The sequence below is a fragment of the Manacus vitellinus genome, unplaced genomic scaffold (genome assembly GCF_001715985.3).
Source record: "Manacus vitellinus isolate BGI_N305 unplaced genomic scaffold, ASM171598v3 scaffold_5_pilon, whole genome shotgun sequence".
Classification (NCBI taxonomy): domain Eukaryota; kingdom Metazoa; phylum Chordata; class Aves; order Passeriformes; family Pipridae; genus Manacus; species Manacus vitellinus.
This window is the reverse complement of record NW_021940682.1, coordinates 15573578-15594064: the sequence shown is the minus strand read 5'-3', so window position 1 is coordinate 15594064 and position 20487 is coordinate 15573578. Positions and strand designations below refer to the sequence as shown.

General features: G+C 47.7%; 1 protein-coding gene across 1 annotated transcript; it reads left to right on the top strand.

Moving 5' to 3' along the window:
- The first annotated feature begins 1520 nt into the window (after positions 1–1520).
- TMPRSS6 (transmembrane serine protease 6) lies at positions 1521–20361 on the top strand. Its single transcript, XM_008931565.3, has 18 exons — positions 1521–2306; positions 3868–4024; positions 4194–4336; positions 4526–4593; positions 5835–6019; positions 8688–8729; positions 9600–9804; positions 10146–10282; positions 10841–10953; positions 11420–11529; positions 12494–12639; positions 13584–13682; positions 15660–15773; positions 16060–16176; positions 16888–17056; positions 17471–17742; positions 18434–18570; positions 19261–20361. The coding sequence occupies exons 1-18, from the start codon at positions 2244–2246 to the stop codon at positions 19417–19419; spliced, it is 2436 nt and encodes an 811-aa protein (XP_008929813.2). The 5' UTR covers positions 1521–2243; the 3' UTR covers positions 19420–20361.
- The last annotated feature ends 126 nt before the right edge of the window (positions 20362–20487 follow it).

The following is a 20487-nucleotide window of genomic DNA, read 5'->3' as shown; positions in this document are numbered from 1 at the left end:
ACAAAAGAAAAGGCTTGCCTCTTTGTAAATAAAAAAAAAATTAAGTAATCTATAGTGTTCTTCTGTCCTTTGGGATGGGGAGAAACAATTAACAGCTTTTCTAAATAGGGAACTAGGTAAAGCTTTGCTCGGACCAATATACCTTTAGCTTTCCTTCCTGCTCCCTTCCCTCAGCCACCTAAAACAGAAAGCAGAGTTGGAAGTGATCCTACTGCAAGCCCCTGAGGACCATCCTGCTGGCTTTTCTGCCCCCCTTGTGAAAATGGTGACAGCTTTTGCAGCCATGCTGGGTGTGAATGTGTGACACACTGCGGCAGGAAGTGCTCGATGTCAGATCTGGCGATAACCGGACCTTTCTTCCAGGAAGATGAGATCATGTGGTCTCGTATGTGAGTAACCTAGGTTGTGAATACCAAAGGCATAACACTCTCAGTGATTTGGGGCCCTTTTGCTTCGAGGTCCCCAAGAGCTCTTTGGAAATGTCACACGGGGAGCCGTCTCGTCTCGAACCAGTACGAACATGGTGTGTGGTTCACAAAACCACAGAAACGTGCTGCAATGGTGTCCATCGGTACCAGAGGCAAACCCAAGCTGAACAACAACACCGTGTGGAAAATATCAGTGTGGAAAATATTAAGCTAACAGCCACAGACATGAGTCCTCTCTTTATCTTAAGCCCAGAGACAGCAGAGACAGCTGTCACACCTCTCATATCCTTCTTTCCAAGGTACTTTGTTCACAAATAGACATCACTCTCAGTCTCCTCCCACACCCCTCCCTCTTTTTTACTGTGAAGAAACAGAAAGTAAAGGGTGCTTGCTGTAAAGGAATTCCTCTGAAGTCAGATCTGATCAAGCTTTTGGGTCCTTGGTTGATTCAAAAGCCTGTGGTGACAGATGTGGTATCCTTGCTTAGATAGATCAGATTGAGATTCTACATTTTTTGTTCTGATGAAAACACCAGAGAAGGAAGATTCTTCTTTCCAGGAAAGTTGAATGCAAAAAGTAAGGTCTTTGGCACTGGGAAATACCCTCAGCTGTGTTATGACCCACTGCCCTCATAGTGTAAACTAAGCAAAGCTATATATGAATACATATATGTCTAACGAGGCAGCTAGTCCCTCATTATCTGTGGAAATTTTGGCTCAGAGTAAGTTTTAAAAGTTAAATCAGATCTCAAATCTCTTAAGCAGTTCTGAAAGCACTCCCAGTCAAACACTACAGCTTTTTATCCACATTTAACATTTATTTACTAGAATCCACCATGAGGCAACTACAGAAATGGCTTTTGGTCTTCATGCAGTCCCAGACTAAACATGATCTAGTGGCAGAGCTAAAAACATCTATCGTTGCCCAGTTGCCAAAATGAGCCCAAATGAGCCCTGGCCCAGGTCGATGTCACTGGCTGGAGCTCAGCCCCGTGTCAAGAGTCAGCCATGTGCCCATCCCCTCCACTCATTTATTGACAAGACAACTCTGTTTACTCTGCTCTGGCTGCAGCGCTGCTGCTTTTTGTGAAAAACGAAGGGGCACGTACAGAGCTGTGGGGCTGTAACTAGACAGTAGTACAGGAAAAGTACCTGAGAAGGACCTGGGCTAGAAGAAAAGCAGATGCTTCAGGGAGGAGTGAGTGGTTGTGCAACTGAGTGCAGGGAGCCCAGTGTCAGGAGACTGGACAGCGAGAAGCGCAAGACAGAGGGAGTCTTGCAGGCTGGGACTGAGAGGCACTGTGCTTTCCTTTCATCTGCCTGACCACTGTGGTAACCAGACACGCTGTCTACTGCCATCTTCCCTCCATCCAGTGATCTACACCTGCCAGACAGAATCTACTCCATCCCTGTGCTGGGGAGCACACCCTATCGTTTACCTCTCCCTCCAGTGGGACCAAAGAGGGTGGCCAAGGAATACAGCATTTGCTCAGCAACTCCCTGTCCCCTGAGGAGGACAACATAAGCTACCTGTGCCAGCCTCCTGGGTTGTTCTTCTCTGCACAGCTGGAGGTTCTCTTACCCTGACTTTTTCTGGACCCCCCCTGCTCATCCTGTACATCATCTGTCCCTGTGAGCCTCCAAACCCTCCATTTCAGAAAAGAAAAAAGTGGTTGTACGGGGCGCTCTGACCCATCGTGGGCAGGACGGTGCAGGACAAAGGCCGAGCTGAAGGGACGTGACAACAGGTTATTGATCGCTGCGGAGACCTTGAGCTTGGGTAAATAGATGTCCTTCTTTCTCCCCCACTCCATGCATGTGTGAGCTGGCTGGTGTAGGGGTATGGGCCAGGTCTCACAGGAAGCAGCAGGCTTTAAAGGTAGGTCTACAGCTCTGGGGGAAACCCCAGTGCCTACCATCAAATCTACTAACAAAGAGGCTCTTCTGCTGCTGCTTCCTGCCCTACTCTCACTGCCTCTCCATCTGTGGTTTTGTGCTTATGCCTGCTGTTTCTGAAGGGATGCTGTGATAGTGGAGAAGTGCCCTTGCTCTCCTGCACTGCCTGACTTGACTCCTTGGGAAGGAGATCCTTCCCAGGGGTTGCACAGAGAGGTGCTCCACAAGGAGCAAGGGAGGGCAGCCTGTGCTGGGCCTGTTTATACTGTCTGCCTCTCTGGAAGGGTGTGTTGGAGCAAGAGGATGTGTGACTGTTTGTCCGAGTGATGATGTTCACCAGGCTGCGTTTAATGTTCCAGAGTGAGTTACCTGGTGCTTATGTTCTGCAAATGTGTTCCCACGTTGCAAGGCAGCCTGGAGGGCTTGGAACTCCATAACCGGGGGAAACGAGACTGAAAAGCCCCCTTGCCCTTATGAAGTGATGCTCAATGGCATCCACACAGGGTAAAATGTGCATGAGGCCAGCCATCTCTTCCCACATCTGTAGCAAGTCCCTCACATGCAATCCTGCCCTCAAGCTCACATCCACATGCACATACACTGGGCACGAAGAGGACTCACAGGCACATAGACAGGACACAGGCATTCCCCAAGACCTCTGTCCCCTCCCATGCAGATGCATTCACATCCCTTTCCTCTCCAATTACAGAAACACAGAATGCCTTTGGGGGAAGGCATGCACTGGGTGGTGGCAAAGGAAAGGAAAAGTAAAGGGGATGAGATAAGCAGTATTAATGTGGTCTCTTGGGCAATGACATTTCTTACCCTCAGAGTCTGGGGCTGACAGAAGGGAAGCAGTCAGGGAGAAAAAAAAAAGAAGCAGCCTTGGGTAGATGAGGGGCAAAGAAGACAGAAGGTGTCCCCTGGCACAATCAGAGAGTGGTGGAGGGCTGAACATTAACCAGGTGCTCTCTTCTCATCAGCTCAGCTAGTGAATCAGTGCCAGCATCATCTTTGCCTGGGAACACATGGTCTGGTGGGAATGGCAAAGTTTGCTTACTTTAAGGGATCAAGATAAAAATGGCACAGTGGGCAAAGTGCAACTTCGGGCTCCCAGGCTGTGGCTGCTTTGTGCAATTTCTGCATACATTTGAGGTCACAGATTTTCTTTTGCATTTATTTCTGGGTCAATATAATACCAGTTTTAAAACAATTCCCAGCCTGGGAGGACAACACTTTTGCATTCAGAAAAATGCATTATTGTATTCATTTGTGGTTTTGCAGAAGCAAAACCCAGGGAATACCTCTGAAAACCAAGGATTTACCAGGAGGTGTAGGTAGGATGGTGTTCTAGAAGCCAGTCTCCCACTGATTTAGGAGTTTTACTCACATTAGCTCTGATCAAAGTCTTTGATGGCTGGCCCCAGAGATCTCTTGGGGCTATAGATCTTGGGAGAGGAGGACAGAGATGACATAACACCTGCAGAGACAAGTGTAAAGGGAAACATAAAACCCAGCCTGACAATGACATGCTGTGTCACCAGATGCCCCTGATGGAGGCCGAGGAACAGGAGGAAGACTCCAGCTCCCTCTCAAATGACAAATCGGAGAGTAACTCACATCACTGCCTCTGCTATGTGCCCCTTGGGATTGCCCTTCTTGTGCTAGCTGGAGCTGCTGCAGCAACCTGGTATTTCCTAGGTAAAAATTCACATTTTTTCCCCCCTGCAGGAGGTGGACGGGGTGTAGTCAAAGCAATGCCCAGCCCAATGTTAGTGACTCTGAGTGATCTTTAGACACTCATACACAGGGGTAAACCCCACTCTCCTACATATCACCAAGGTATTCCAGTAGTGTCTTCTGTTGGCAGACTACAGACCATGGCACCTGGAGCCATCTATCCTGCAGTTTTACTGTGGCAGCCTCCAGGTCCTCAATCGCTGGTACTCCCCGGACCTTGGGCAGGTGGAGTCCAGAGCCTTCTGGTTGGAGTCAGCTAAGCTCCAGAACATGGTGAGAGCAGTTTCATGAACAGTCCCTGAGGCCTTTCAGTGAGTAGAGAGGAAGGGGTCAGGTACCCCCATCCAAGGACAGACTTGGTGGGTCTCTACAGCAAGAGGGATGAAACTCCAAACTGGCCCTAGGTCCTTTGCCCTGTAATATTGCACTGTAGTTACTAATCAGATGACATTTTCTTTTCAGCTGAAGGAACTGATTCGTGCCACAGAGCTGGGTCGATATTACAACTCTAGCACAGTGTATGCCTTTGGGTGAGTAGCACCCACAGCATATTTGCTTGTTCGTGTGTGAAAGCTTCCAGTCAATTGTACTCTGCTTTCACTGAAACCTGGTCGTGACAAATTTCTGCAGTCCCCCCACACGAGCTCCAGATTAGGCTGGACAGTCCAGATTCAGAATGGTTCCAGCATAACACAGCTGAGGATATTTTGATGTTCTTGTTCGTCCCAGGCCATGATGAAAAGCCAAAACTGAGAAATTTTTCAGAGAGGCAAAAGTTCAAGGGAGGAAAAAAAATTCACTGGGAAGAGATGAAAAAAAATTTTTGGCTTGGCATTATCAGTAGAAACTAAGCAGCTGGAAATTAATTTGTCTAATCCCAGGAAGTAATTTTATGGCCTGATTCTAGGCACCAGAAGGGAGAGGTCAGAATGCACTATGGAAAAGGTATTCCAGCCAAGAAGCGTGGACCACCTGGGAACAGGATAACAGTGGAATGGGACAGATGTCAGACTACAGCTTTACAGATCATAACAATAGATCATGATAGCAGAAATAATTTCCAGACTAATGGTCATTTGCTTCTGATTTTTTTTTCTATGCACCCCTAAATTTGTCCTTCACCTAAAAAAAATTCCAATTTTGATGTAATTCCATTTTCAATTGGGGAAAGAAAAGTCTCACTTGCAACTCTTCCTCTAGCCTTTTACTGAACAAAGGTTTGTTTCAACAACTCTTTGGCTTCCCCCACCCATTTTACTCAGCTAGCTGGTTGAACAGAGCTTTCCCAGTCACAGTCTCCTGCAGGTTGATCCTGCCTAGCATTAATGGGTTGTATTAAGGTACTGAGTCATAAATCATCCACTTGTCACCATTCGTCAGCACTGGGAGGTGGGACAGTGAAGTCTTGAGCGTTTCTTTTCAATCCCTGGTCAGTAGTATCCAAAGATCATTTCTACCTGAAATGAGACTACTCATTAGACCAGTCCTGATTAATTATCACATTAATTTGAGCTCATATGGTCATCACTAAAGCCAGATGGCATAAAAAGACTTCCTCCCACAAAGCACTATGCATTGACTCAAACCATGGACATTGCAGCTCTCCTGCCCCACTCAGAGATGTTGCTCTGGGTCACAGCAGCGAGATGGAATGTCCACACAGATATGTCTGATTTGTGGAAAAACAGTCTGGGGGGGTTAATCTCTAGGGTTTGTCTCTCCAGTTGTTCTGGAGATGTAGAGAATATTTGACATGATATTTCCCTGTTAGGGAGGGGGCTCTGACCTTCTTCTTCTGGTTCACCCTCCAAATCCCTGAGAGTCAGCAGAAGGAAATAACTGCTGAGAGGGTAAACACAGTGCTCCACCAAGAGCTCTCCACCAGCTTCAACAGCTCAGGCAGCCTGTCCTACCAGACGGAGTACAGGGTCAACCCAGATTCGCTGGTTCTCCTGGGTAAGTACCAGCTGCTCCCCTGTGGCCTGAGCAATCAGAAATGCTCCCAAGATTTGTAAGGTTAGGAGTCACTACTGAAGGGGACAGGGGAAACCTGAAGAAGAAATAGTAAGGATCAGAAATACAACTACATTTATTTCTTCCTGATAGAGAAGAAATGAAGTTTGATTTTAAAAAAAAAATCATTGTTCCTTTGAAGGAATATTATTGGAGATACAGCAGACCATGATCAGCTAGGTAATTTTTTTTCCACCCATCAGCTTTGGCTTCTCTGGAGCAAGATCTTAGACAGGTCATGACTTTGATCAGCTCAGCTTGAAAATAGCAAGCAATTAGGTTTCCTACTTTCCTTTGGGAGATTATTCCAGACTATTTGATAGGGAGAACAAAAGCAACATACCTGAGTCACCGCTAAGACTTCTTCTGAGACAAAGTACCGTTGCCACTTCAGTACCTGACTGATTTTAAATCTGATGATTTTAAGGGTTATTTATTGTTGCCCACAAAGAAGGTCCCAGCCTGTTTAAAAAGTCACCCATACAAAAACTGCTCTAAAATAAGTGTTAGGAAAAGGACTAGGGATGTGCCTATATTCAATGCATCCAAGTTCAATGGAATTTATATTTGGTCTTTATAATGAAGTTTAACTTCTCAGCCTGGTCTGATCCCTCTTACAGAGTTCCAAATCTCCCAGGTTTTAAAATACATTATTTTTCTTCTGTCCTCTTGGGAGTCCTATTTCCAAGTTTCTTCTTCTCTTGAAATGTTACATCCCAGGGTTTTTTCCCTCAGACGTGCTAACTTGCACTTTTCTAAAATGAAGCTTCTTTTATTATATCCCACCCATATTTTCTTTAACTTTTCCCTCTACATCCCAATTGTTTTGTGGGTCATTTTTTTTGGTGTGTGTAAAGAAAATTCTATTTCCTCAAAATGATTTTCACTCTCTCATCCAGACCATCATTTTAAGATCTTATTCTGAAGCTGCATTAGCATCTCATGAAGACATCTCCTCCTGCAGTTACCATCAGTCCCTTCTACTTATGATTTGTTTCCAGCATACCAGACCTTATGTTCAGCCAATCTAAATGAACTTTCTTGACAAAGACATCATAAGGAAATATGCTAAATGCTTCCAAGTGAGCCCATCTAGCATTTGCCCTTTATTTCCTCACTTCATAATGTAACTCATAAACAAATAAAAATTATGGTGCCATACTTTTAGCTATTCCCACTTCCCTCTTACTCCCTTTGCATCTGTTTCACTGTTTTATTCATTTCATCAGACCACATTTCTTTCTATTTTGGACTTAACACACCAGTTACAGTTTCTCCAGCTCCTTCTGCTTTCCCTAGTCCTTTCCACCTCCCTCTTCCATCAGGAGCACAGTCTAGCAACTGAGGCAAAAGCCAAAAACCTCTTATACTGCTGGGCCAGGGTGACCTCAAGGCATTGACTTAACCTCTGGCTTCCTCTGCCCTGTAAAATTAGAGTGAAAAAAATAGCTAGCTAATAGCATGTCATTAGCACTTCATTGCTTTCTGACAGACTCATTTGCTGGCCTGTTTAGCTCTAAACATTCATTCTGCCTTGAGACACAGAGCTGGAAACCATTGACTAGTGCAGGAAACTCTCCAACATCTCCAGTGCTTTATTTTTATTAGCAGCTACACTCGCCCCAGGACACCAACTTCCCCTTTCCCCAGAAGTCTTTCAGGGCATCCTTTTCCCTACAGGAACTCAGTTATATTGCCTTCAGATACAAGAATACTTACTATCAGCTCAGCACACACTCTTCCCTACAGCACATAAGCTTCTCTAGGAGCCTGCCTTATGCCTGCAGGATCCTCTTTTCCATAACATCTGTTTTTGCTATGACAAAACCATTCATTTCTCCCCACAGAATTGCTTAGGAGCTACAAAAAACCAAAGCCCTGACCTAGGCAAACCCCCAACAGCAATTCTTACACCCAGCTGACCTCACAGTGCCTTTTATTTTGGCAATTACTCCCAGTAGCACCTGATCTTTGGCTGATTCCAGTTCAGCTGGGAGGCTGGAGGAAAGCCCAGCTCTCTTAAAAGTGTTGTCCACCCTGTGACTCTGTTTTGCACAGATTTACAGTCCTTGCTGGTGACTTTCTGTGCATCTCCCTTCTCCAAAGTAGGACTCTATAAGGATGTTGAGTAGCTCATCAACCAGTGATCATCAAAAGAGACCTCCTTCTCCACCCTCAGTAACTCCTGTATTTTTCAATGAGGGTTCTTTAAACTGGGAGAGCAGATGGTGAAGGCTCTGGGAAGGGGGGCTGTGCTTGTGGTGTGACTGCCAGAGGAGGGAAATGACTGCCTGAAGCAATGCCTATCCCTCTTGGGAAGAGGTCCTGGAATAGCACACAAAAAATGGACAAGGCAAAAAGCAGAGAAGTCCGTGGTGGGCTGGAAAGCATGAATTGGGGCTGTTGGATTTGGGGTAGAGGGCAGAGAGACAGGTTGGGGAAGGCATGGCTGAAACAGGTCCCCAAGAGCAGACAGAGAGGTACCTGGAGGATGCCCCATGCCAAAGCTGTGAGTGAACCAGTTACATAGGAAGGAAAGGAGTCCTCACCTGCCGTGCTAGCATTCAGATCCAACCAGTTTATCTTCCTTTATATATTTTCTTTCTAACAGAATCCAGTGTGAAAGATATAGCAGTGCTGAAATCCACTCTGGGTAGGCTACCTTTTCCTTTCCTTTTGAGTTCATGACTTTGTGGGAGGGATTTTCACAGGGGACAGAAAGCTTGTTGGCTTCCTGGAGCTGTAAAACTTGGGAAGGGAAGAAGAGAGTAGGAGCAAGGGAGCACCAGTGCTGCTGCTTGGCCAGATGCAAACTACATGACTCAGCTGTATGGTGGATGGCTCTGAGCATCCTGACAATGCTGCCCCTGTAGGCCTCCACTAGGCAGAGATATCAGCTACCAGGGGCAGTGCAGCCACCTTAGTCTTGTCCTGGTCCTAATGAGAACTGTTAAGTAGCTTGGTGAGCTGGTACAAGTGCTAATTTCAGGCCCCATGCAATGTTGCTGAATGTGTGTGTGGGCGGGAGCGGTGGGCATTTCCTGCGTGGCTCTGCGTTGGCTGTGCTGTCAGTCATTTAAGAGTCTGTTGTCTTAGCAATGTTTGAAGATGCTTTAAGTAATTTTGGCCAGTGTTGTAAGTGCTGTGGCTGGCAGCTTGCATTAGATATGCTATTAGAAACTCACCTTTAAGCTGATATTTACTCAAAAATTCTAGTGTGAAAGTCTTCTGAAACCTGGAAATCAGACGAGGGAGATGTAAAGTCAGGAAGAATATGAGGCTGAGAGAAGAAAAAGGTGAAAAAGAAAATAAAACCAATGAAAGAAAACTGTGCTGTGCTGATATTTAAAACCTGAGGTAGTATTAGCTTAATCAAGGACAGCCTTACCCTAAAATGGGGTTCACACTGATGTCCCTAGCAATCTCACATCTTAATTTCCCTTACAACCATCCCTAAGCCCCCCTTTGCCTCCATTTAGATCACCCGAATGTTTGAATCCCTCTATCTTTCCCTTTGATTCAGGTTGCTACAGGTACAGCTATGTCCAGGAGGATGATGTCCTAAGGCTGGAGGGCCCTGACTACCTGGCCTCCAGTTGTCTTTGGCACCTTCGTGGCCCCAAGGGCTATATGATCAAGCTGCACCTGGAGTGGACTCTCCCTGATTGCAGGGACCGCCTGGCGATGTACGATGCAGCTGGGCCCCTGGAGAAACACCTCATCACCTCGTAGGTAGCTCCTGAGCTGGGGGAACACGGTGGGGAAGCCAGGCAGGATGGCGTGACACACCGCAGCAGAGGAAGGTGTTAGACTACATCAGAGGAAATTCTCTTTGATGCAGAACCTGCCTCTTGCTGATCAGCTGAAGCCACTGATGTGGGATATGTATTGCACAGGCAGCTGTGCAGCACGAGCTGTCTCGCTGTTGGCCCTTTGTTTGGTTCAGTTGTGCCTCACAGCAGGCATAGGCTGTGTATGGATAACACAGACCTCCATTGTCTCTCTCATTCTTCTCTTTCATTTGTTTATTGCTTGTTGCACTCCCATCTTTTTATCTCTTTCCCTTGAGGATCTATGGGTGCAGCCGGCAGGAGCCCATTGTGGAAATCCTTTCGTCTGGCCCTGTCATGTCCATCGTGTGGAAAAAAGCCATGTACAGCTACTTTGACCCCTTCATCCTCTCAGCACAGGCGGTGCCCCTCAAAGGTGAGGAAGGCTGGAGGAGGGCGGCTATAGATATAGAAGACAGGTCATCTCCAACAACATCACAGCTCCTAGAGGTCCGTCATCCCTATGAGGGGCAGAATTCACTCTGAATTGCAAGGGTAGAGGTGGTCAGTAAAAGGCAAGTTAGGTGTTGCTCCCTCACTTGTACTCACACACTAGCATGTGGCTCGAGCCTTTAGAGCTCAGGCTCTGGCAGACAGAGCCTGAGAGATCACGATACTTTAAAAGAAAGGTCTCATACATGGACAGACCAGATGTGGCCTGGACATCACATCCACATGCACTCGTAGATAAGTGTCAATTCTACATAAGACTCTTAGACAGCAATAGACATTATTATTACCCTTCTCTGGACAAGAGGAGGATGCTAAAAGTCTTGCTGGGTAGAAATGGCCACTTGAAGGGAGATGGCAGAACACCCCAATCACCTTTAGCATCAGTCCCTTTTATCTTCTTCTCTAATGGGCTGGATACACGGCATCTCCACACTGAGACTGAGCTGACAGATAGCAGGGCCTTGAATGTCTGTATTTACAGCTTGTGAAGTGAATATAACTCTGCGGGAGGACCTGGAGCTGCAGGGGAAGATTGGCACCCCACATTACCCCAGTTACTACTCGCCCAACACGCAGTGCACCTGGCACATGATGGTAAGAGCCAGCTCCCAGAAGAGCATCCAACCCATCCCTGAAACCCGGGCAGCACTCCACGCATTGTGGGGAGTACAGCTATTTCTCTGAGCCAGACTATCAGGAGAAGCAAGCAGTAAGTGACAGCCTGCCTAGCCTCCACATAAAGTGTGTTTCTGAAGGGTAAGGAGTCTAATATTGCATACCAGCACAGAGATGCCATAGCTGAGGAGGAATCTGAAGTCTGATCTCCAGAGGAGTTCTTCAAAGCAGAACCAGAGTGCTAGGAATTGCCAGGTTTAACACCAGGAGCAGAGCCACCCTGGGCTATGGCATGGCCCCGGTTTAGAGAGTGCTTCCTTCTGCCCTGCGATGTGGCCAGACACATCTGGTCTTCACATCTGCGCTGCTCATTTCTGATTTATGGAGTGTGCTGCAACACATATAGGAGCCATCTCTCCTCTGCTCTGGACACTCTTGTCTGCAGGTCCCTTCCCTCGACTATGGAGTCACCCTCTGGTTCGATGCCTATGCACTCAGCAGACAGAAGCACGACCTACCCTGTACCCAAGGCCAGTGGATAATTCAGAACAGAAGGTGTGTGTTGGAGTCCTGGTTTCTGTCTCTCACTTCCCACCTGGGATTAAACTCGTATTAAACCTCTGCAGGTTCCCTGTTCGCTTCAGCCACCATACCTGACAAAGGCAAGCCTACACTCAGTGGCCACTGCTTCTGCTGGTGCCTCTTGCTTTTCTATTTTTTCAGCTTGCCTTGTTCACTGTCTCCCCCGTGAACAAATTTCTTATGGATTTTCTTTGAGCTACCAGCCTGCTTTCTCTGTCTTGCTGTTTGCATCAGGCTTCTTAGTTTTCTCCTGTGTGTGTAACCTTGGTGTCCTCCCACATCTCCTGTGTTTGCAAATCTGCCTGTCACCGCCTCTGCAATATTATCTGTGTGTGCCATTGCCTTACATCCACCTCCGTACAGATCTTCCCCTTAGCTCCATATCCTCCTTTTTCAACTGCAGCCACTTCCCCCTGCAGGACTTCTCAAAATTAGCATCTATATTTAGCTGGGGCTCACCACTGCCCAGGTGCAAAGGGTGGAGAGCTGTTGTGCTCTCATCTTCCCAAAGCAGGCTCTGAGATAGATGGACCCACAGCTTTTGGTTTTCCTCCCACTTATTGCAAAATTGCCATTTTCCCTCCAAAACCTCCCCCGACCCATCTCATTAGTGTCTTCTCCACTGTTCCTGTGGACATAACTTTTCCTTTGATGAGTATGATCAAGAAGCTGTGTTCCCCTGGCTTAGGATTTCTACTTTTTCTCTCCCCACCTTCAACTCTTAAACTGTCAGTGCTTGCCAGAAAGCGGGAAGTGTCCAGGGATAGTGGGGTCACTCTGGACTCTCTATCTCATGCATATTTAAGGCATTTTCCCTTCCTGGTTTTCCCCCAACACCCAATCTGCGTGGCCCTCTTTCCACCAAGCCCCCTTGCCCCACTCTATTGTCTTCTCCTCCCTCTCTGTCCAAGCCATCCTGTCTGTGTTTGCTCCTCAGGTTGTGTGGGCTGCGGACCCTACAAGCCTACGCTGAGAGGATCCCAGTCTCATCTTCTGCTGACATCACCATCGCCTTTACCTCGCAGATCTCCTTAACTGGCCCTGGTGTACAGGCAGCTTACAGCCTGTACAACCAATCTGACCGTGAGTTCAGGCTTCTCCCTGCTTCTTAGTGGGGTGGTGGGTACTAGCAGCCCCTGTGCACTTGGCTTGTGCACAGGGGAAAACACAAGGCACATTCTGTGAGCCCTACACGCCATCCACCCTTCAGGAACATGCTCACAAGTCAGTGACGCACACACCACTGATCTCCCAAAAAGGAGAGGCATTCACATGCAAAGCTGCTTCTGCACATGTGGCCCTGCCTCATGTTGCCAGAGCACCCATGTGACAAAACCCAAGGTCAGAGAGTTGTCTAAAATCTTACCCTCATGCCAACATCACAGGCTGGCCTTGGAAATTCATTGAGAAATCATCTCTGCTTGAAGCAACGTTTGTTTTGATTATGAGAGCTCTTAGAGCTTTTTCCTGCTCACCTTGGAATCCATGCAAACAAGAGACAAATAAAACTGCACACAAATACATGTACACACATATACAAGTGCTGTCCACAGTCTGTCTTTCCAAGGTTTCACCGTCTCCCTCCTAAAGGGTGCCAGTAATGCATACCAGTCCCTGAAGACATGCAGCTGCCAACATGTGTCTAACACCAACCCTTTCAAGGTCCCAACCAAGTTTTAATAACAACTCCAAAGAGCCTATTTCAGCTTTCCCACAGCATTCAGGAGACATGAAAGAGTACTAAACCAGAGATATGGTTTACCAGGCAGGTGGTTATCCTGGCTATTGCCCATTGGTACAATGCAGAACAGGAAAGAGCCAGGTGCATAGCCTGGCTCCATTTGCCCTTGTTAAGAGCAGATGACGAGGCAGATTTTGGGGAGCACAGTGAGTGCTGCCAGCACACTGCAGCAGAACTTGTGTGGTCAGGAAAGTGTGCAGCTCCGTGCTTCACTTTCAAGCCATGGTGCTCTGCTGCACAAGGTTTCCAGTCCCTGGTCACTAACCACTCTCTGCTGGTTTCACAGCCTGTCCTGGGGAGTTCCTGTGTTTGGTGAATGGCTTGTGCGTCCCAGCCTGTGATGGGATCAAAGATTGCCCCAATGGGCTGGATGAGAGAAATTGTGGTGAGTGATTTCTTCTCCCCACTGGTCCTCAGTCTTAGCAAGACACAGTCCCTTGCTCCTCCAAAAGTAGGGAGAGTTGGGAAAGATTTGGTCAGCCTAGGTACAGCCTCATACCTCCCCCCAGGAACTTAAACCTCTGCATCCTTGAAAGTCTCATCCCACTGCTGTCTGGCTTTAGCCTGCTCTGGATGGAGCAGCAATTCTTCTGGCTTCTGTGAGCAGCACAGTCTTCCTGGGAGAACCCCCTAGTACCCATGCACCAAGAACTCCAGGCAGCCTGAAAGAAGCCCCCTACCCAGGCTGTCCCCCACCTTGTCCTGCATTCCTCCCACCCAGGGTCTACTATCAACCTCAGCCCTAGCCTACAGCCCACTCTGCTGTCACACACTCAGCATCCCCCTCCCAGTTCACACCTACCCAAGCCCACCTGCTGCCCTTCTCTTTCTTCTTTCCCCCCAGGCCATTTGTGACATTTGATCTGTACAGATCCTCAGTCACATATTGTGCCCCAGTTTGGGAGCATCAAAGTCCTTGATCAGCCCCAGTCAGTTCTTCATGCCAACAGCAGTTAGTGCTGACACAAACACCATCCTTAACATCCCAGCACTCCTGCAGAGCCCCATTTTTATAGGAATTGTGATTCAGGTTTAGACATGACACCTAATTCATCTATTCTCCCATCTCCAGTGTAAGGGGGCAGCTCATCATGTTGTTGCCCCAACATCACTAACATTGCATCACTAACTTTTCATTAGTTGTCCCCTATGGTTGTTTTTTCAGACAAAGATCCCTGAGCTACTGGAGACAGTGGCCAACTCTGAAAGATTCAGAGGAAAGTGTAGGGAAAGTCTAAACAAAAAGGAAGGAGAAATCTTTCTCAAGGAAGTTTTAAGACAGTGCTAGAAATGTGAGAGCTCTCACAGGGTCACCAAGGCTGGGTTTTGTATTGTCTGTAGTTTTGCTGACAGTGTTCTCTGTCCCATCATCCATCTGTCTGACATCAGGGTTTGTGTGCTTCCTTCATCTAGACATGTATACATTTGCATCCTTATGAATATCTAATCCTTTCTTGAAGCCTGGTAGCTTCTTGGCCCCAGTGATATTGTGTCATTCAGTTTCACAGGTTGACACAGACCAAAACTAACAAAAAAAACTTTCTCGGTGTTTTCAAACAACCCTTCATATTTGAAAAACAAAAGAGAAATGTCGTGATTTCCTTCCTTTCTTATACTGTTGCTTTTCTGGTTATTCACTCCATGTCTGTATGGAACAGTTCCTGTCTTTGAAATCAATGTTCAAGTTGCCTCAGACCTTCATGTGCCTTTAGTCATCTGGAATCCTCATGCTAATTAATGAAGAAATTACAGTCATTGGAGTAAGAAAATGCCCAGGAGGTACTGACCCATCATGTTCTGTGTTGCACATAAATATGCACAAACACAGGACAAGTTCCTGCTATGGAAATGTGTGATCAGAAGTCAAATTCTGTGATGGACAGGCCTATCTCCATCCTGAGTGGCCATCAGAGCTCATGGACTCCATTGTTGCTCAGGACTCACCTGCAAGGGGAACCACTGGTCTGTATGAGATGGTGATCCATGTGCTGAGGGTGATAGCAAGGCAGGAGGAACAGTGACCTCACCAGACAGGATGCAGTCCTACAGAACCCTAACAAGGCAAGCAGACCAGGTCTGGTGATGGTAACTTGAGAAGTCCAGTGACCTCAAAGCACGTATATAGTGCTGAGGCAGGTCTGAGGCCAAGAAAGAAAAGTCAGCAACAACAGTGTTAAGACAGGGTGCAGACATACCTACAGTGTAGGTCAGGCAAAAACTACACAGCTGCACTATACTAGAGCTGGTCTTAAACACAGCTTATGAGGTGTGGGAAGTTTGTAGAGACTATTGGTGCACTGAGGACCCTGACCTCACACCTTGTCTTGCATGCCCAATTTGCGTGTCTTTCCCTTCCATGCAGTGTGTCCTGCAAAGTTTCAGTGCCATGAAGACAGCACTTGCATCGAGTTCAGCAGGGTCTGCAACCAGCAGCTGGACTGTGTCAATGGGAGCGATGAGGAGCAGTGCAGCGAAGGTAGGGAGGGGGCAGTGCTGGCATGAAAAATGCCTTCCCCTATATTTGAGCCAAGGCTGTTGGAAGCATAATTCCTTCATGTGACATAAGGACACCAGCTGGGAATTAACTTGCCTGACCTGCTCACAATGTTTGTGAGCTGTTTGTTTGTTCAGGAAATTCCCTGTCATCATTTATGGAGTTCCCTCAAGCTCTCTGCTGGCTTTTCTCCCCCACTTAAAGGACTTCAGGCTATGTCTACAACAAGATGCCCTCCTTCAGCCTTGATTCCCCTTCCTTTTTGCAGGGGTCCCCTGTGGTCCTTTCACCTATCGCTGTGAAGACGGGACCTGTCTGAAGAAACCCAACCCCCTGTGTGACACCACTGCAGACTGCAAGGACCTGTCTGATGAGAAGCGCTGTGGTGAGGAAATGATCCATTGCATGTCACTCAGGCAGGTTCAGGATGACATGCAGCTGCAGGTGGTCCCATTTTTCCCCACCACCCCAGAAGAAGCACCCACCCTCCCTTGTTCCACCACCTTCTCCCCACCCCAGTCCCACAGTATCAGTGCTCCTGCTCCATCCTAAGGTGACAGGGTCAGCAGCAACGAGCCAACTCTGTGCTGAACTCATCTCCTTCAGGCAGAGGCATCAGGCCAGACATGTCTCACAATCCAGGTTCAACCCACAGGCTTCCTGTTGGAGCCCTGGGTTGGCTTATGTGAAGTAATACCATCATACAAGGCTCCAGCCAGAAAACTCACCCATGTCTGCATGGCCACTGACAGGGAGAGAATTCATGTTTTGATTTCTCTACTTGTTGTTTTCTGGAGCCTCGGTAGGCAGTGAAAGGGAATGACTGGGAGGGTTTCCTGACAGCACAGTCAGCGTGCTGCCCCAAAGGCATGCCCAGGCTGCAGCTGGAGGTGGGGAGCACTGTGCAGGCGTCAGCAGGGACACACACTGGGAGGGAGTGCTCACTACACCTGTCTTGGGCAGTACATAAAGCTGAATAGGAAAGGCAGGGGATTAGAGGTCAAACTCTTCAGTCAACTAAGTAGGAAACAAAGGGAAGGCACAGTATATCATGTTCCCTTCCTTCCTTGAAGTACCTGCCGTGTCTCCTCCTCAGACTGTGGGATGCAAGCCCCTCTCAGCAGGATTGTGGGCGGTCTGAATTCTGTGGAAGGGGAATGGCCATGGCAGGCCAGCCTACAAGTTCGGGGCCGACACATTTGTGGGGGAACACTCATTGCTGATCGCTGGGTGGTCTCGGCTGCGCACTGCTTCCAGGATGAGAGGTAAACGGAGATGGGAGGGTTCTGGATAGAAAGATTTGCATTGCTTGCCATGTCTTGCGTAATTGAAGGCTCTTCTGAGTGGTGAAAATGTCGTGGAGCAGCTGCACCCTTCATCTGGCACCCCTGCCATGCTTCTCCATGGCTTGGAACAGGAGAAAGGGGTATGGATACATGCATTAGTATTTAGGTGTGTGTGCAGGGAAAAAGGAACAATGTTGGGATTCACAGAACAGCTTTGAGGGGGCAATTTTAGCAGAAAATGCTTCACAGCTCCACCTTTCCTTTGGCTCTGGTATGTATCCATGCTATCATGGCTCCAGCCATGGAGATGTCAGCTGGTGCTAGATGGGGTGAGATAGCATTACCAGCAGAGCATGCTGTGTTGGTCCCATGCTTCTCTGCTGCATCCTACAGGCTGGCTTCCCCCTCCATATGGACCGTTTACTTGGGCAAATACTTTCAAAATGCCACCAGCCACACAGAGGTGTCCTTCAAGGTGATCCGCCTCTTCCTCCACCCTTATTACGAGGAGGACAGCCATGATTACGACGTGGCCCTGCTCCAGCTGGACCATCCTGTGATCATCTCACCTTTAATCCAGCCTATCTGCTTGCCTGCTCCTTCTCACTTCTTTGAGCCTGGCCTTCACTGCTGGATCACTGGCTGGGGGGCCCTCAAGGAAGGCGGTAGGTTGAAGGTCTTTGTTGGTGGATTACTGTAGCAGTGCCAAGGCAGAAACATAGGTTCAGATGTGTGGTAGGCAGAACAGGCTTCTGTTCATCCCAAACGTCCTTTACTCCTTTTAATTTTGGGTAACAAATCAAAATTACCTGTTGAGTGCCCTGAAACCTCATTTAGAGAGGCAGGTTTGAGAGTCTGGTAATCTATATGGGGAAAGCATGTGTTTCTTCATTCAAAGACTAGAATAGTCCTTCAGGTCAGCTTAGTGCCTTCACCCACTCACACACTTGCTCCTGCTGCTTCCTGAACGGAAACACTCGGGAGACTATACAGAGCTGGACACTCCTGGTTTGCATACTTAGACAGAAAAGCTTAACATCCATTTCAATGAGAAACAAACTTAGGACTCCTGAGAACCTAGAGGTTTCCCCAAACCAGAATCCCCCTTGTCCCAAAAGCTGAAGTGCCTACAACATATTTCTGTAAGGAAAGGCTTGAAAGGGAATTTTGCTCCTTCCATAAAGGTGAAGTGCTCTACTGAAGGTCAGAGATTGTGATGCCAGTGGAGAGCAGAACAGAAATTACAATGGCAGGTTTCAGCATGCAGTGAGATAGGCATAGGCTGGGGGATCGTGGTAAACAGTGGGAAGTTCCACCATAATTCACCTGCACTGCTTTTGGTGCTCCACCTTTCAGGGCACATCAGCAATATTCTACAGAAGGTGGACGTGCAGCTCATCCAGCAGAACATCTGCAGTGAGGCCTATCACTACACGATTACTCCCAGGATGTTGTGTGCTGGGTACTACAAGGGCAAGAAAGATGCCTGCCAGGTGACAGAGGAGTTGTGGGATCAGGGATGACTGCCAGAGGTGGGGTGTGTCCCTAGTCTCACGGATGCAATCCACGGCCTGTAATGAGGGTTAAAAGACTATAGAATGTCCCTTCCCCAACACTTCTTCTGATCTAAGTGGCCAACAATGGCTCTCAGGGCTACTTCTTCCCTTAGGCAGTATCCAAATAGAGTTAAACGTACCCTTTTCTCATTTCAGCCCACTCTCCACTCTTAACCTCCCACTTTCAAGTAAGGTGTCTACATTAGTCTCTTACAGCCTCTTTAGCACCTGTCACACACAGTAACCTGTCTGTTCCTTCGTTACTATCAATCTCCAGGAATTCTTCTCTCCCATCCCTCCCAGTATCCAGTCAAATTCCACCAGCTTCCTTGCTTGCCACATATTTGGAAATGCCATATGGAGCAGAAGGAAACAGTAGAGCAATCAGCTTCTTGGGATGTGGCTAAGGGGGAGGAATTTGCATGATGAAGGAATGAATGTGTTAGGTGTTTGCAGTGGGGACTGTTTTTGACATCTGCCTAAGGTACAAGGAATGTTGCAGATGTCCCAGGCATGAGCTGAGGGGATAAAGGAATCTGCACATGGAGGGACTCAAAGACAGTGTAATCATGCAGCAGGAGAAGCTGGTGGATCGCCATCACTCCATTTTACTTTTCCTTTCTCTAGGGTGATTCTGGAGGTCCGCTGGCCTGCAAAGAACCCAGTGGCAGATGGTTTCTGGCTGGTTTGGTCAGCTGGGGAATGGGATGTGCACGTCCAAATAGCTATGGAGTATACACCAGGATCACTCAAGTGCTGGGCTGGATAAAGCAAACCATGAGCTGAGAAAAGTGCATCTCTATCTTCTCCCCATCACACCTACACTCACATGGCATTCATTTCTGATCTTGCTCACTTGCCTCTCAGAGAGTGTGGGATGTAGTCAGACCCAGGATGCTTTTCTGAATAGGGCAAGAGAAGGCTGCCGTAGGGACTGTAGATAAAAACAGGCAGACCCTCTTCCCTATCAGTGCTTCACAGGGAGCATCCCAAGGGGTTTTTAGGCTATCCATCCAAAAGAGGGGGGAAGGGAAGAGGGGGGAGGAGGAGTTGGGGGCAATGACATGACACACAGCAATAGTCCCAAGTTGATGGTTTCTGAGAAGAGGAATAAGAGGGTTCATGAACTTTCCACAAACCATGTGATTCAGCCACAGTCTTATGCTGGAACATTTGCTGAAAGAAAATGTGACTGATGTAGTTAGAGATTCCAGTAACTGTGAAATCAATCTGCCTCCCTCTTCCTTCCTGCTGCTTATCCTTCATCCCCCTTCCCCTCCCATCACTCCTCCTCTTCCATCTCCCTAATTGCTTCTTTTCTTAGCTGGCGTGTGCTGTTCAGTGTGCTGTTCAGCTCAGCCAGGCAACTCTTCACGTCTCACTGACTCCCAGGCACGAGTCCAGCATTGCACCCCCAAGCACGTGTCCTGCCTTCCTGCTGGAGCAGCACCCAGCCTCCACTGCTGTACTTCCCTCACTAAAAACACTGGAGCAGCCTCCCATTCCCTTCCCTCAGCCCTTCTAAATACCTTTGACATAAGGATGTCTCAACTGCTTCCATCTCCTATCTCAGGTAATGCAGGAAGTGAAGGAGAAGGCTTCAGGGCACAGTGCTTGAACTGCAACTGCTATGGGTTCAAGTTTTTTACTAAAGATACATGTATGTGTGTGTGTGTATATGGATATATATACAATGGACTGCTCTCTGGAATTAGAAATAAAATTAATCCGAGGATTTTTTTGGCTCTAGTTTGCCTCACTTTGTTAAAACCTATCTTGAGGTTTGTATGTTTTTGACCAAGGTCCAGTCCTGGCACTGGCAACTGGCAAAAGTTTCCACACCCCTGCCCACCC